This window comes from Saimiri boliviensis, chromosome 12 (genome assembly GCF_048565385.1).
Source record: "Saimiri boliviensis isolate mSaiBol1 chromosome 12, mSaiBol1.pri, whole genome shotgun sequence".
NCBI classification, from domain to species: Eukaryota; Metazoa; Chordata; class Mammalia; order Primates; family Cebidae; genus Saimiri; species Saimiri boliviensis.
This window is the reverse complement of record NC_133460.1, coordinates 21946635-21958888: the sequence shown is the minus strand read 5'-3', so window position 1 is coordinate 21958888 and position 12254 is coordinate 21946635. Positions and strand designations below refer to the sequence as shown.

At 47.7% G+C, this 12254-nt stretch overlaps 1 protein-coding gene across 4 annotated transcripts in view; it reads right to left on the bottom strand.

Moving 5' to 3' along the window:
- Nucleotides 1-12254, bottom strand: part of ITGAM (integrin subunit alpha M) — a 62399-nt gene that overhangs the window by 38091 nt on the left and 12054 nt on the right. For 3 of the 4 annotated variants that reach the window (XM_074382047.1, XM_003930035.4, XM_010340654.3), the window contains 7 exons: nucleotides 11500-11630; nucleotides 9962-10107; nucleotides 8648-8801; nucleotides 6158-6308; nucleotides 4738-4811; nucleotides 4440-4569; nucleotides 3704-3846 (listed from right to left, as the gene is read on the bottom strand). In XM_074382047.1, the coding sequence (XP_074238148.1) occupies nucleotides 3704-3846; nucleotides 4440-4569; nucleotides 4738-4811; nucleotides 6158-6308; nucleotides 8648-8801; nucleotides 9962-10107; nucleotides 11500-11630 (929 nt within the window). The remainder of the gene's footprint in view (nucleotides 1-3703; nucleotides 3847-4439; nucleotides 4570-4737; nucleotides 4812-6157; nucleotides 6309-8647; nucleotides 8802-9961; nucleotides 10108-11499; nucleotides 11631-12254) is intronic. The other variant, XM_074382049.1, reaches the window with a different exon arrangement.

Here is a 12254-nt window from a genome sequence, read left to right as displayed (position 1 = left end):
GTTTGAAGATTTCTCAAAGAACATAAAACACTTTTACACTGTTGGTGGGAATGTAAATTAGTTCAACCATTGTGGAAGACAATGTGGCGATTCCTCAAGGACATAGAAATAGAAATTCCATTTGACCCAGCAATCCCATTACTGGGTATATAACCAAAGGATTATAAATCATTCTACTATAAGGACATATACACACGAATGTTCACTGCAGCACTGTTTACAATAGCAAAGACCTGGAACCAACCCAAATGCCCATCGATGATAGACTGGACAGGGAAAATGTGGCACATATACACCATGGAATATTATGCAGCCATCAAAAACGATGAGTTCATGTCCTTTGTAAGGGCATGGATGAACCTGGAAACCATCATTCTCTGCAAACTGACACAAGAACAGAAAACCAAACACCGCATGTTCTCACTCATAGGTGGGTATTGAACAATGAGAACACATGACACAGGGAGGGGAGCATCACACACTGGGGTCTGTTGGGGGGAAATAGGGGAGGGACAGCAGAGGGTGGGGAGGTGGGAAGAGATAGCATGGGGAGAAATGCCACATATAGGTGAAGGGGAGGAAGGCAGCAAATCACGCTGCCATACGTGTACCTATGCAACAATCTTGCATGTTCTTCACATGTACCCCAAAACCTAAAATGCAATTTAAAAAAATAAAAATAAATAAGCCAGGCATGGTGGTGTGCTCCTGTAATCCCAGCTACTTGGGAGACTGAGGCAGGAGGATTGCTTGAACCCGAGAGGCAGAGGTTGCACTCCAGCCTGGGCAACAGAGCGAGACTCCAACACAAAACAAAACAACAACAGCAACAACAAAAATACATGAACCTTGAATTTTTATCCAGACAAACACTTTAATGTTCATGTTCAAATGCATACAAATACTGAGGGATAATTTTTTTTTTTTTTTTTTTTTTTTTTTTTTTTTTTTTTTGAGACAGAGTCTCACTCTGTTGCCCAGGCTGGAGTCCAATGGCATGACCTCAGCTGACTGGGATTACAGGCATGTGCCACCACGTCCGGTTCATTGTTTCATATTTTTGGTAGAGATGGGGTTTCCCCATGTTGGAACTCCTGGCCTCAAGTGATCTGCCTGCCTCAGCCTCCCAAGGTGTTGGGATTGCACGTGAGCCAACACGCCCTGCCAATTCCTTCTTTTACTGTCTGCCATAAAGGAGGATTACATTGTGCACACATGAACTTTTTTTTTTCTTTTTGCGATGCAGTTGTGCTCTGTTGCCCAGGCTGGAGTGCAGTGGCACCATATCTGCTCAACGCAACCTCTGCCTCTGCTGGGTTCAAGCGATTCTACCTCTGCTGGGTTTAAGCGATTCTCCTGCCTCAGCCTCCTGAGTAGCTGGGCTTACAGGTGCCCACTGGCACGCCCAGCTAATTTTTGTATTTTTAGTAGAGATGGGGTTTCACCATGTTGGCCGGCTGATCCTGAACTCCTGATCACAAGTGATCTTCCCACCTTGGCCTCCCAAAGTGCTGGGATTACAGGCATGAGCCACCACACTCAGCCTAGCTTTTTAACAAAAACAGCTACTTTATCTTCTGTCACTTAAATTTTGATGCAACAGTGTAGTAGTATTCTTACTTTTTTTTTTCCAGCTCTGTCAGAATTAAGTTTTAGGTATTCTTACTTTTAATCAATAAACATGAGGTTTGTGGTTGAAATAACCAACACACACACACACACACACACACACACACACACAAGAACATAAAACAGAGCTACTATTCAACCAAGCAATTTCATTACTGGGCATATAGCCAAGGGAAAAGAAGCTGTTCTACCAAAAAGACACATGCTCATATGTTCACCATGGCACTGTTCACACTAGAAAGACATGGAATCAAACCAGGTGCCCATCAGTGGTGGATTGGATAAGAAAATGTGGTACGAATACACCATGGAATAATATGCAGCCATCAAAAAGAGCGAATCACATCCTTTGCAGCAACATGGATGCAGCTGGAGGCCATAATACTAAATTAATTGACCCAGGAAATGAAAACCAAATACTGCATCTCTCACTTATAAGTGGGGGCTAAACATTGGGTACAAATAGACATAAAGACGAGAGTGACAGGCACTGCAGACTACAGATGGGGGAGCAGGAGGTGTGGGCTGAAAAATCACCTATTGGGCTGGGTGCAATGGCTCACGCCTGGAATCCCAGCATTTTGGGAGGCCAAGACAGGAGGATTGCTTGAGCTCAGGAGTTCAAAACCAACCTGGGCAACAGAGTGAGATCCTGTCTCTAAAAAAAGAAAAGAAAAGAAAAAAGAAAAACCACCTTGGAGTACTATGCTCACTACCTGGGTGATGGGATCTGCAGCCCAAACCTCAGCAAGATGCAATGTATACATGTAACAAGCCTGTACAATGAATCTAAAAGTTGAAATGATTATTTTTTTAAATTGAAATGAAGTCTCGCTCTCTGTCACCCAGGCTGGAGTGCAGTGGCATGATTTTGGCTCATCGCAATCTCTGCCGCCTGCATTCAAGCAATTCTCATGCCTCAGCCTCCCGAGTAGCTGGGATTACAGGCACAAGCCACCATGCCTGGCTAATTTTTCTTTTCATTTTTTTATTTTTAGTAGAGATGGGGTTGCACCATATTGGCCAGGCTAGTCTCAAACTCCTGATCTCAGGTGATCCACCTGCCTCAGCTTTCCAAAGTGCTAGGATTACAGGCGTGGACCACCATGTCCCATCTGAAATTAAAAAAAAAAAAAAAAGAACTATAGGCCAGGCGCGGTGGCTCACACCTGTAATCCCAGCATTTTGGGTAGCCAAGGCAGGCGGATCACAAGGTCAAGAGATCAAGACCATCCTGGCCAACATGATGAAACTCCATTTCTATTAAAATACAAAAGTTAGCTGGGCATGGTGGCTCATGCCTGTAGTCCCAGCAACTTGGGAGGCTGAGGCAGGAGAATTGCTTGAACCCAGGAGGCAGAGTTGCAGTGAGCCGAGATCGCACCACTGCACTCCAGCCTGGCGCCTGGCATAAGAGTGAGACTCTGTCTCAAAAAAAAAGAAAAGAAAAAAAGAACTATAGGCACCATATCATGGGTGCAGCCCTGTTTCAGGAATTTGCAATAATGATTTGGACTAGAAATTTTTGCCTCACTCACCAGTTTCCACATAATATGTGACCATGCTGCTTTTGCAGGGGTGATATTCGTAATAATGAACAGCTGGGGCTGCACAGGTGCTGAGCAGGGGCGTGGCTGGAGCAGGTCCTAGAGGGCCCGTTGAGGTGTCCTGCCTGACCTCATAGTTGCTGGATCATAGGGAAGCCCAAAGAGACTGGAGCGGCACCAGCGTGCAAGGGCAAGAGGGGGGGCTCTACCATTTATCAGTGAGTACGGAATTATTTCAATATTTTATTAACATGGCTATCCTGGTTATTGATGGGTTGAATACCAGCTCTGAGTACAGGAAGACCCATAAAGAGCTCTGTACAGGCAAGCATTGTTATTAATCGTGGTCAAAAAGCTGAGGACCTGGCATTTTCAAATGCTAAGCTGATCCCACAACTCCCCAGCTCACAGCCCCCCGAGGCTCCTTTACATGACTGCGATGCATGTCATCTGAATACCTCTCCCACAATCTCTAAGCCCCCAGGGAGCCTCTGTTTGCACATTCATGCTCCACACACCGCACTCACCTGGGTGCCCTTGACATTAGCGTTGGACTCCCACATGCCAGCGTTCTGCCTGAACATCGCCACCAGGCCGACATGCTGATACCGAGGCGCCCCCAGAACCAGGGTTTGAACCCGGTTCCGCAAGATGACAGCGGCAGCATAACCTGAAGGTGGGGGTCTGAGAGGTGAAATGTGTTCCCTGCCCCCTCCTCTGCCATGCAGACCCACCCCTTGAGTAGGAGCACTGGGGCAGCCCCACACCTGCTATGTTGGGGTGACTGATCCCTGAGCTATATTCCTCTTTATGAACATAATTGCAATTCAGTTTGGAAGTTTCTGGCCAGGCGCAGTGGCTCACACCTGTAACCCCAGCTCTTTGGGAGGTCAAGACAGGTGGATCACCTGAGATCAGGAGTTTGAGACCAGCCTGATCAATGCAGTGAAACCCCGCCTCTACTAAAAATACAAAAAAAATTAGCCGGGGTGGTGGCGCATGCTTGTAATCCCAGCTACTTGGGAGGCTGAGGCAGGAAAATCACTTGAACCCAGGAGGCAGAGGTTGCATGAGCCAAGATCACAGCCTGGGCGAAAAAAGCAAAACTCTACCTCAAAAAAAAAAAAAAAAAAAAAAAAAAAAAAAGGAAGTTTCTGGCTTTAAAGCTATCCCAAGAGCCTATGAAAGACCCAGACATCCATGCTAGTTGTCATATGCCACATCCTGACACCTTCTTAGAGTAACTGTTGCCCTCCCACTTACCCAAGTAAGCATCATTCATGTCTGAATCCACTCTGGTCATGTTGATGAAGGTGCTTTTCTCCTTTGATGTATACAGAAAGGCTCCACCAGCCCAGTCATAGCTCCCCACAGTGCTCAGCAAGGGGCCATTCTGGGAAAGGGCAGAACAGGGTGATGAAGAAGGTTAAAGGGACCAGGGCTGCCCCTTACAGAGCTACTTCCCAAGTCACAGAGAAGAGCCCCCGGTCCCCCGCATCTCTCCTGTCTCTTCTCTTGTTACCTCCACCCCATCCCCGCAATTTAATGAAGGGCCACTTACGGGGGTGATGGCAGCACTGAACCCTTCCTGAGACATCTCATGCTCAAAGGAGCTGGTACTTCCTGACTGAGTACCTGTGAAGAGGAGAACTTTTTTACATTAAACAAAGCAGAAGGCTGGGGACGGTGGCTCACACCTATAATCCCAGCACCTTGGGAGGCTGAGGTGGGCAGATCACTTGAGGTCAGTTGGCCTGACCAACATGGTGAAATCCCATCTCTACTAAAAATAGAAAAATTAGCTGGGCGTGGTGGTGGGAACCCGTAATCCCAGCTACTCAAGAGGCTGAAGGCAGGAGACTCGCTTGAACCTGGAAGGCAGAGGTTGCAGTGAGCCAAGATCACACCACTGCACTCCAGCCTGGGCAATAGGGCAATAGACCAAGACTCAGTCTCAAAAAAAAAAAAAAAAGAAGAAGAAGAAAAGAAAGAAAGAAAGAAAGAAAGAAAAGAAAAGAAAGCAGAGTAACCTAGAACAGGTACTAAAAACCCAAATGCTCCGGTGTCCAGACAAAAGGAGACCCCAGCAGGATCTGTGTCAAGCTGGATACATTCATCCCTCTTAGAACAGTGGCAGCCTTCGCCTGCAGCCACTTCCTGCCAAGTGGAAATGTGGTCTTCAGGGTCTTCAAGGTGTCTAATCTTCCAGCTTTTCAAGATAAGCCATAAACCCCGACTATATATGAAATTCCCAAATTTCTAAATTCCTTTTATTCAACAAACATTTATCAAGCACCTTCTGAGTCCCAGGTGCTATTCTAGGCAATCAGGATACAATAGTGAACCAAACAGATGACTGCTGGCAACATATCCAATTTTTTGGAAAAATACTGGGTGGGATTTGACTCCCCCATACTCCAATCTGCCAACCTGTAGCCAGGATTTGCAAAATTAGAGATAAAAGTATGGATTCTTGGCCGGGCGCGGTGGCTCAAGCCTGTAATCCCAGCACTTTGGGAGGCCGAGGCGGGTGGATCACGAGGTTGAGAGATCGAGACCATCCTGGTCAACATGGTGAAACCCCGTCTCTACTAAAGGTGCAAAAAATTAGCTGGGCATGGTGGCGTGTGCCTGTAATCCCAGCTACTCAGGAGGCTGAGGCAGGAGAATTGCCTGAGCCCAGGAGGCGGAGGTTGCGGTGAGCCAAGATCGCGCCATTGCACTCCAGCCTGGGTAACAAGAGCGAAACTCCGTCTCAAAAAAAAAAAAAAAAAAAAAAAAAAAAAAAAAAAAAAAAGTATGGATTCTTTCTTCAAAGAAATTGACCAAGTGAGGCCAGGACTGGGAGCCGGAGGCAGTGGAAAGACTTGATGCTGGGGGATGCCAAGGCTTAGGCGGGGCTGGATTCCACAGGGGAATATGTGTTCTGGGGTCAGGGGCTGCCGCTAGAGCTACTCTGGGAACACAGATGCCTGACTCACCCTCAATCGCAAAGATCTTCTCCTGGAGCTGGTTCTGAATGGTCTTCAGAGCCTCGAAGTTATTCACCTGGAACACATGATCACGAGGCGGCTTGGATGCAATGGTATTAAGCTCTTGGCGGGATTTCTCACTGTTGAAGGCATCTCCCACCTGTTCCAAAAATACAGAGGCCAAATCACGGTCTGAGGGTAGTAGTATCATCTGGCAAAGACAATTCTGCAGGAAACTAGTCTGAACCATTATTTATCAAGTGAAGAAATGCATCAGAAGGTCCCCGGGACACGGTTGCCAGGTATAGTTGAGCAGGCTGTACACTGCACAAGGCACTGTGCCAAGGAAGCAACTTGGGGCAGAAACCCGGCTGCTGATCCGTCTGCTGTGCCACGTCTCCTGGTGTGGAGCTGACCTAGAGGAAAGGAAGCCTTTTCTTTATATGAAACTATTTCCTACATGCCAAGGCATGTATCCATGGTGATATCACTTTCTGTGTCACGCAGGTGCTGTAGTAGTTTGATTACACGGATGATCCTGACTCCTTGCCTATTCCTGTATCCAACCCTTTCCCCCAGTGCTCTGCTGTGCCCTCCTGCTCTTGGCAGAGTCGTGTGCCCCCTTCATTGGCTCTGGGCTCAAGCATGAGTCTTGATTTAGCCCACTGTATATAGAGCACCCTTGACATAACTGACTCCATCTTAGAAAAAGGCTCCATGCTATATTTCACTGAGCATTTTGCCAACGAGAGTTAAGATTGTTTCAAAACAAATTTTAAAAATAGCCTGGGAGCAGTGGCTCATGTCTGTAATCTCAGCACTTTGGGAGGCGGAGGTGGGCAGACCTCTTAAAGTTAGAAGTTCAAGACCAACCTATTCAACATGGTGAAACCCCATCTCTACTAAAAATACCAAAAAAAAATTAGCCAGGTGTGGTGATGCATGCCTGTAGTCCCAGCTACTCAGGAGGCTGAGGCACAAGAACCGCTTAAACCCAGAAGGCGGAGGTTGCAGTGAATCAAGATCATGCCACTGCACTCCAGCTTGAGTGATAGAGCCAGACTCCGTCTCAAAATAAATAAATAAATAAACGAACAAACAAATAAAGACTACGTCCAATCAGGTAAGAGCGCAAACAAGCACGTTCTTCCCTGTCTGTTCTCACCAGCGGGCTCTGTAACTAGAAGAGGATCAGGCTTTCAGCCGCTCAGAGCAGCCATCTGAACTCATACCACCTCACAGTCGCTTGTCAGGAGAGCCTGGCATTTGTCACCGAGGACTCCACCACATCAAAGACTCTGCCTTGCAAGACTGATGGGACCACGACCCTTGGGCCCAGCCCAGGAGTCCTTTTCATTCATCCTTTCTCCTCTCTCTTTTTCTTCTGATGTTAAATGTTACTTTGTTTGCTGTGGAATGTTTAACCTGTAACTTTTAGATATTGACTAAGTATACTGTGATATATGGTTTGCAACATTGACTGACGTGTGGGTGGCTTGAGCCTGTGTGTCGGAGAGAACACGGCACTGAGGGGAATGCCTCCTTGGGAATTCCACGCAGCTCGTGGCATTCGTGATTGAAATAGCATCAGTAAAAGCCTGACACTGTGGAAAGGCACAAACCTTCGTGGACCCGGTTATTTCTAAGCTTGCACCACTCCTGACACGCATGGATCTCGTCAAACATGATGCAGAGGCAGGAAAAAGCACTTGCAACCGGGCACGGTGGCTCATGCCTGTAATCCCGGCACTTTAGGAGGCCAAGGCAGGCGGATCACAAGGTCAGGAGACTGAGACCATCCTGGCTAACATGGTGAAACCCCGTCTATTAAAAATACAAAAAAAAAAAAAAAAAAAAAAAATTAGCTGGGCATGGTGGCATGCATGCCTGTAGTCCCAGCTACTCAGGAGGCTGAGGCAGGAGAATCGCTTAAACCTGGGAGGCGGAGGTTGTGGTGAGCTGAGATCGAGCCACTGCACTCTCCAAAAAAAAAAAAAAAAAGAAAGAAAGAAAAGAAAAGAGAAACACTTGAACATCTCCACTGTTCTCTTGCTCTCCTGCCTTCGCCATGAGGACATGCCCAGGCTAGCCCCAGAGAATGAGAGCCAGGATGCCAAAGAGCCAAGTCACCCAGTGTTTCTACCCACGGCCATCTGGTCCAGTGGACAGACATAGCTGGTGATCCTCAGAAGCAGAGAGAGCCCGGCCAAGATCAGCAGAGCAGCCTACCAACCTACAGCTAATGACAGTGAGGAAGGCCACTGAAACCGGAACCCTTGGCCAGCTGACCCACAGACTTACTTATTATTTTAAGTTGCTAAATTTGGAGATAGTTTATTACACAGCATTGATGTGACAATAGACAGCTGATACGGCGTATATGAGGTGGAAATAGATCTCATGTCACTTTGATTTTATTAACATTTGTAAATTGAAGGGAGGACGGACCCACATAGAAACCCTCCACAGAAGCATCAGCCTGAGAGCTGTATTCCATACCCCAATGACGTAGCGAATGACTCCCTCTCTGTCTGCCTCGGGGATGACGTCCTCATATTTCAAGGGATCACCAAACTTTTCTCCATCTGTGATGACAACTAGGATCTTAAGGGCATTCTCTCGGGCTCCCTGGTGGGCGTTAAACAGTTCTCGTCTGTGCAGGGAAGAGGAGGGACAAAGTCAAATGCAAGTAGATGACACAGTAATTTTTTCAGACATAGAGACTCAGCTGGTCGAGGTGGTTCGCACCTGTAACCCCAACACTTTGGGAGGCCGATGTGGGTGGATCACCTGAGGTCAGGAGTTCAAGACCAGTCTGACCACCATGGAGAGACCCCATCTCTACTAAAAGAATACAAAAATTAAGGGACTGGGCACGGTGGCTCACGCCTATAATCCCAGCACTTTGGGAGGCCAAGGCAGGTGGGTCACGTGAGGTCAGAAGTTCGAGATCAGCCTGACCAACATGATGAAACCCCATCTCTACTAAAAATACAAAAATTAGCTGGGCGTGGTGGTACACACTTGTAATCCCAGCTACTTGGGAGGCTGAGGCAGGAGAATTGCTTGAACCTGGGAGGTGGGGGTTGCAGTGAGCTGAGATCGCTCCACTGCACTCCAGCCTGGGTGACAGAGTGAGACTCCATCTCGAAAAAATATATATATAATTTTTTTTACTTTTCCTTCAGCCCCACCACATATATTATTATTATTATTATTATTATTATTACTATCATTATTACTATTTTTAAAGATGGGGTTTCACCATGTTGGCCAGGCTAGTCTTGAACTCCCGACCTCGTGATCCACCCATCTCGGCCTCCCAAAGTGCTGAGATTACAGGCATGAACCATTGTGCCCTGCCGTATAATTATTATATAATTAAGAAATAAACGATTGGCCTTGAAACCTCTCCCAGAGCCCTGCACCAGCTCCCCAGCTCCTCTACGACTCTCCCGTGCTTCTTGTCCCAACCCCACCCTTGCCTCTACATACACCCTGAAATCAGAGCAAACTTTGCAAAACGAGACATGCCAATGTCTCCCCACGGGCTATAAAGCTGCCTTTGATACCTGGCCTGAGCCGATCTTTCCAGCCTCCCTCCAGACACTTTTCCCTCACTTCCCCACTCACTGCCCCTTTCACTCTCACCTTGTCCTTTGATGAACACACCACGCACAGCCCCTCCTCCCCACCTCTGCCTGTGGGGACACATCCTCTACCACCCCTGTCTGAATGACTCCCTTCATCCATCAACGCCCAGCTAAAAGTGTCTCCTCCTCCCTCCACCTTAAGTGAAAAGGGGAAGCTTACACCACTTTGCGGATGCCCGTGGCCGTGTGTGTCCACCCAGTCAGCTGCCTTATTGGCCTCACCAGCGATCTTGGGTTAGGGTTGTCCTGGAACTCTTTGAAGGTGAAGTGAATTCGGAATTTTTCGGAGTACTGCATCAAAGAGAACTGCAGAGGCAGTGGCTGGGGTGATGCTGGAGAAGGAGCCCCCACCCTCAGACATCTCCCAGCAAGCTCCACAAAGATCTTTTTTTTGTTGTTGAGACGGAGTTTCGCTCTTGTTACCCAGGCTGGAGTGCAATGGCGCAATCTCGGCTCACCGCAACCTCCGCCTCCTGGGTTCAGGCAATTCTCCTGCCTCAGCCTCCTGAGTAGCTGGGATTACAGGCACGCGCCACCATGCCCAGCTGATCTTTTGTATTTTTAGTAGAGACGGGGTTTCACCATGTTGACCAGGATGGTCTTGATCTCTTGACCTCGTGATCCACCCACCTCGGCCTCCCAAAGTGCTGGGATTACAGGCTTGAGCCACCGCGCCCGGCCTCACAAAAATCTTAAGCACTCCAGTCTCCAAATTCCTTCTCTGCGCTGCCCCTAATCTCCTGCCTCACCAAGGCAGAGAGCTGCCAGCAGCTCCCATCTCTCCTCAATACTAGAACATCACCAGCCGCTGGCTTATGCCTGTAATCCTACCACTTTGGGAGACTGAGGTGGGTGGATTATCTGAGGTCAGGAGTTCAAGACCAGCCTGCTCAACATGGTGAAACCCCATCACTACTAAAAATACAAAATCTAGCCAGGTGTGGTGGTGTATGCCTGTAATCCCCGCTGCTCGGGAGGCTGAGGCAGGAGAATCATTTGAACCTGGGAGGCAGAGGTTGCAGTGAGCCGAGACTGCAATTCTAACCTGGGCGATAGTCTCCTTTTGTGGAGGACATATTTGTCCCCAAGCAGATATGTCTCAAAAAAATAAAAATAGACCTCAGCCAGCAAGGACATGTGGGCTTCATTTCCCATGCCAACCCTTAACAATTAGTCAGAGCTAGGCCAGGCATGGTGGTTCACACCTGTAATCCCAGCACTTTGGGAGGCTAAGGCCGGTGAATCACTTGAGGTCAGGAGTTCGAGACCAGCCTAAGCAATATGGAGAAACCCTGTCTCTACTAAAAATACAAAATTAGCCGAGGGTGGTGGCATGCACCTGTAATCCCAGCTACTCGGGAGGATGGGGCAGGAGAATCGTTTGAACCCAGAAGGTGGAGTTTTGGTGAGCCGAGATTGTGCCATTACACTCCAGCCTGGGTAACAAGAGCAAAACTCCTTCTCAAAAAAAAAAAAAAAAAAAAAAAAATCAGTCAGAGCTGCCTGCCTTATAAAAGGCTGAAAGAATGCTGAGGCTGCATCCAACAGAGCAGAAAAGAGACTCAGAAAGGCAAACCACAATCGACTGCCAATATGGCAATGTCCGCAGTTGAAACCGGTGGAGAACATGGTAGCCCGGTTGCCAAGTATCTTCCAGCCCTGTGCAGGCTCTTCTCTGCCCTATCCATGGGCCCTCACCAAGGTTTTAGACTTTTTAAATTGTTCCATCACGGTTGAGACAAACTCCTTCATCTGCCGAAAGTCATTTGGGTTGATGCTACCAGAGCCATCAATTAAGAAGGCAATGTCACTATCCTGTTGAGGGCACCCTAGGGAAGGGGAAAAAGAGTATGCATTAAGTAATTCAACACTTGGTGTTTTGGGGTTTTTTGCATGTCAGCCCTCTGATGAACAATGAGAACATAGGATCCTGTCTCTATTCTTTATATATATAAATTAGCAAGGCACGGTGGCACATGCCTGTGGTCCCAGCTCCTGAAAGGTTGAGGCTGCAGTGAGCTGAGATCATGCCATTGCACTCCAGCCTGGGCCACAGAGAAAGACCCTGTCTCTAAAAAATAAATAAGTAAACAAACAGGGACAAAGTGGTACGGAAATTTTTCGTTAATTCTGACCAAAGGAATGAGGGAATGTGGCGATGTTGGACTGGATCACGAAGAACAAGAAATAATTTGCCCAGCTGAGTGTGGTGGCTCATGCCTGTAATCCCAGCACTTTGGGAGGCTGAGGCAGGTGGATCACTTGAGGTCAGGAGTTCAAGACCAGCCTGGCTCACACGGTGGAACCCCGTCTCTGCTCATAATACAAACATTAGCTGAGATCGCGACACTGAACTCCAGCCTGGGTCACAGAGGAAGACTTTGCCAAAAAGAGAGAGAGAGAGAGAGAAAGGAAGGAAGGAAGGGAAGGAGGGAGGGAAAGAAATAATTTGC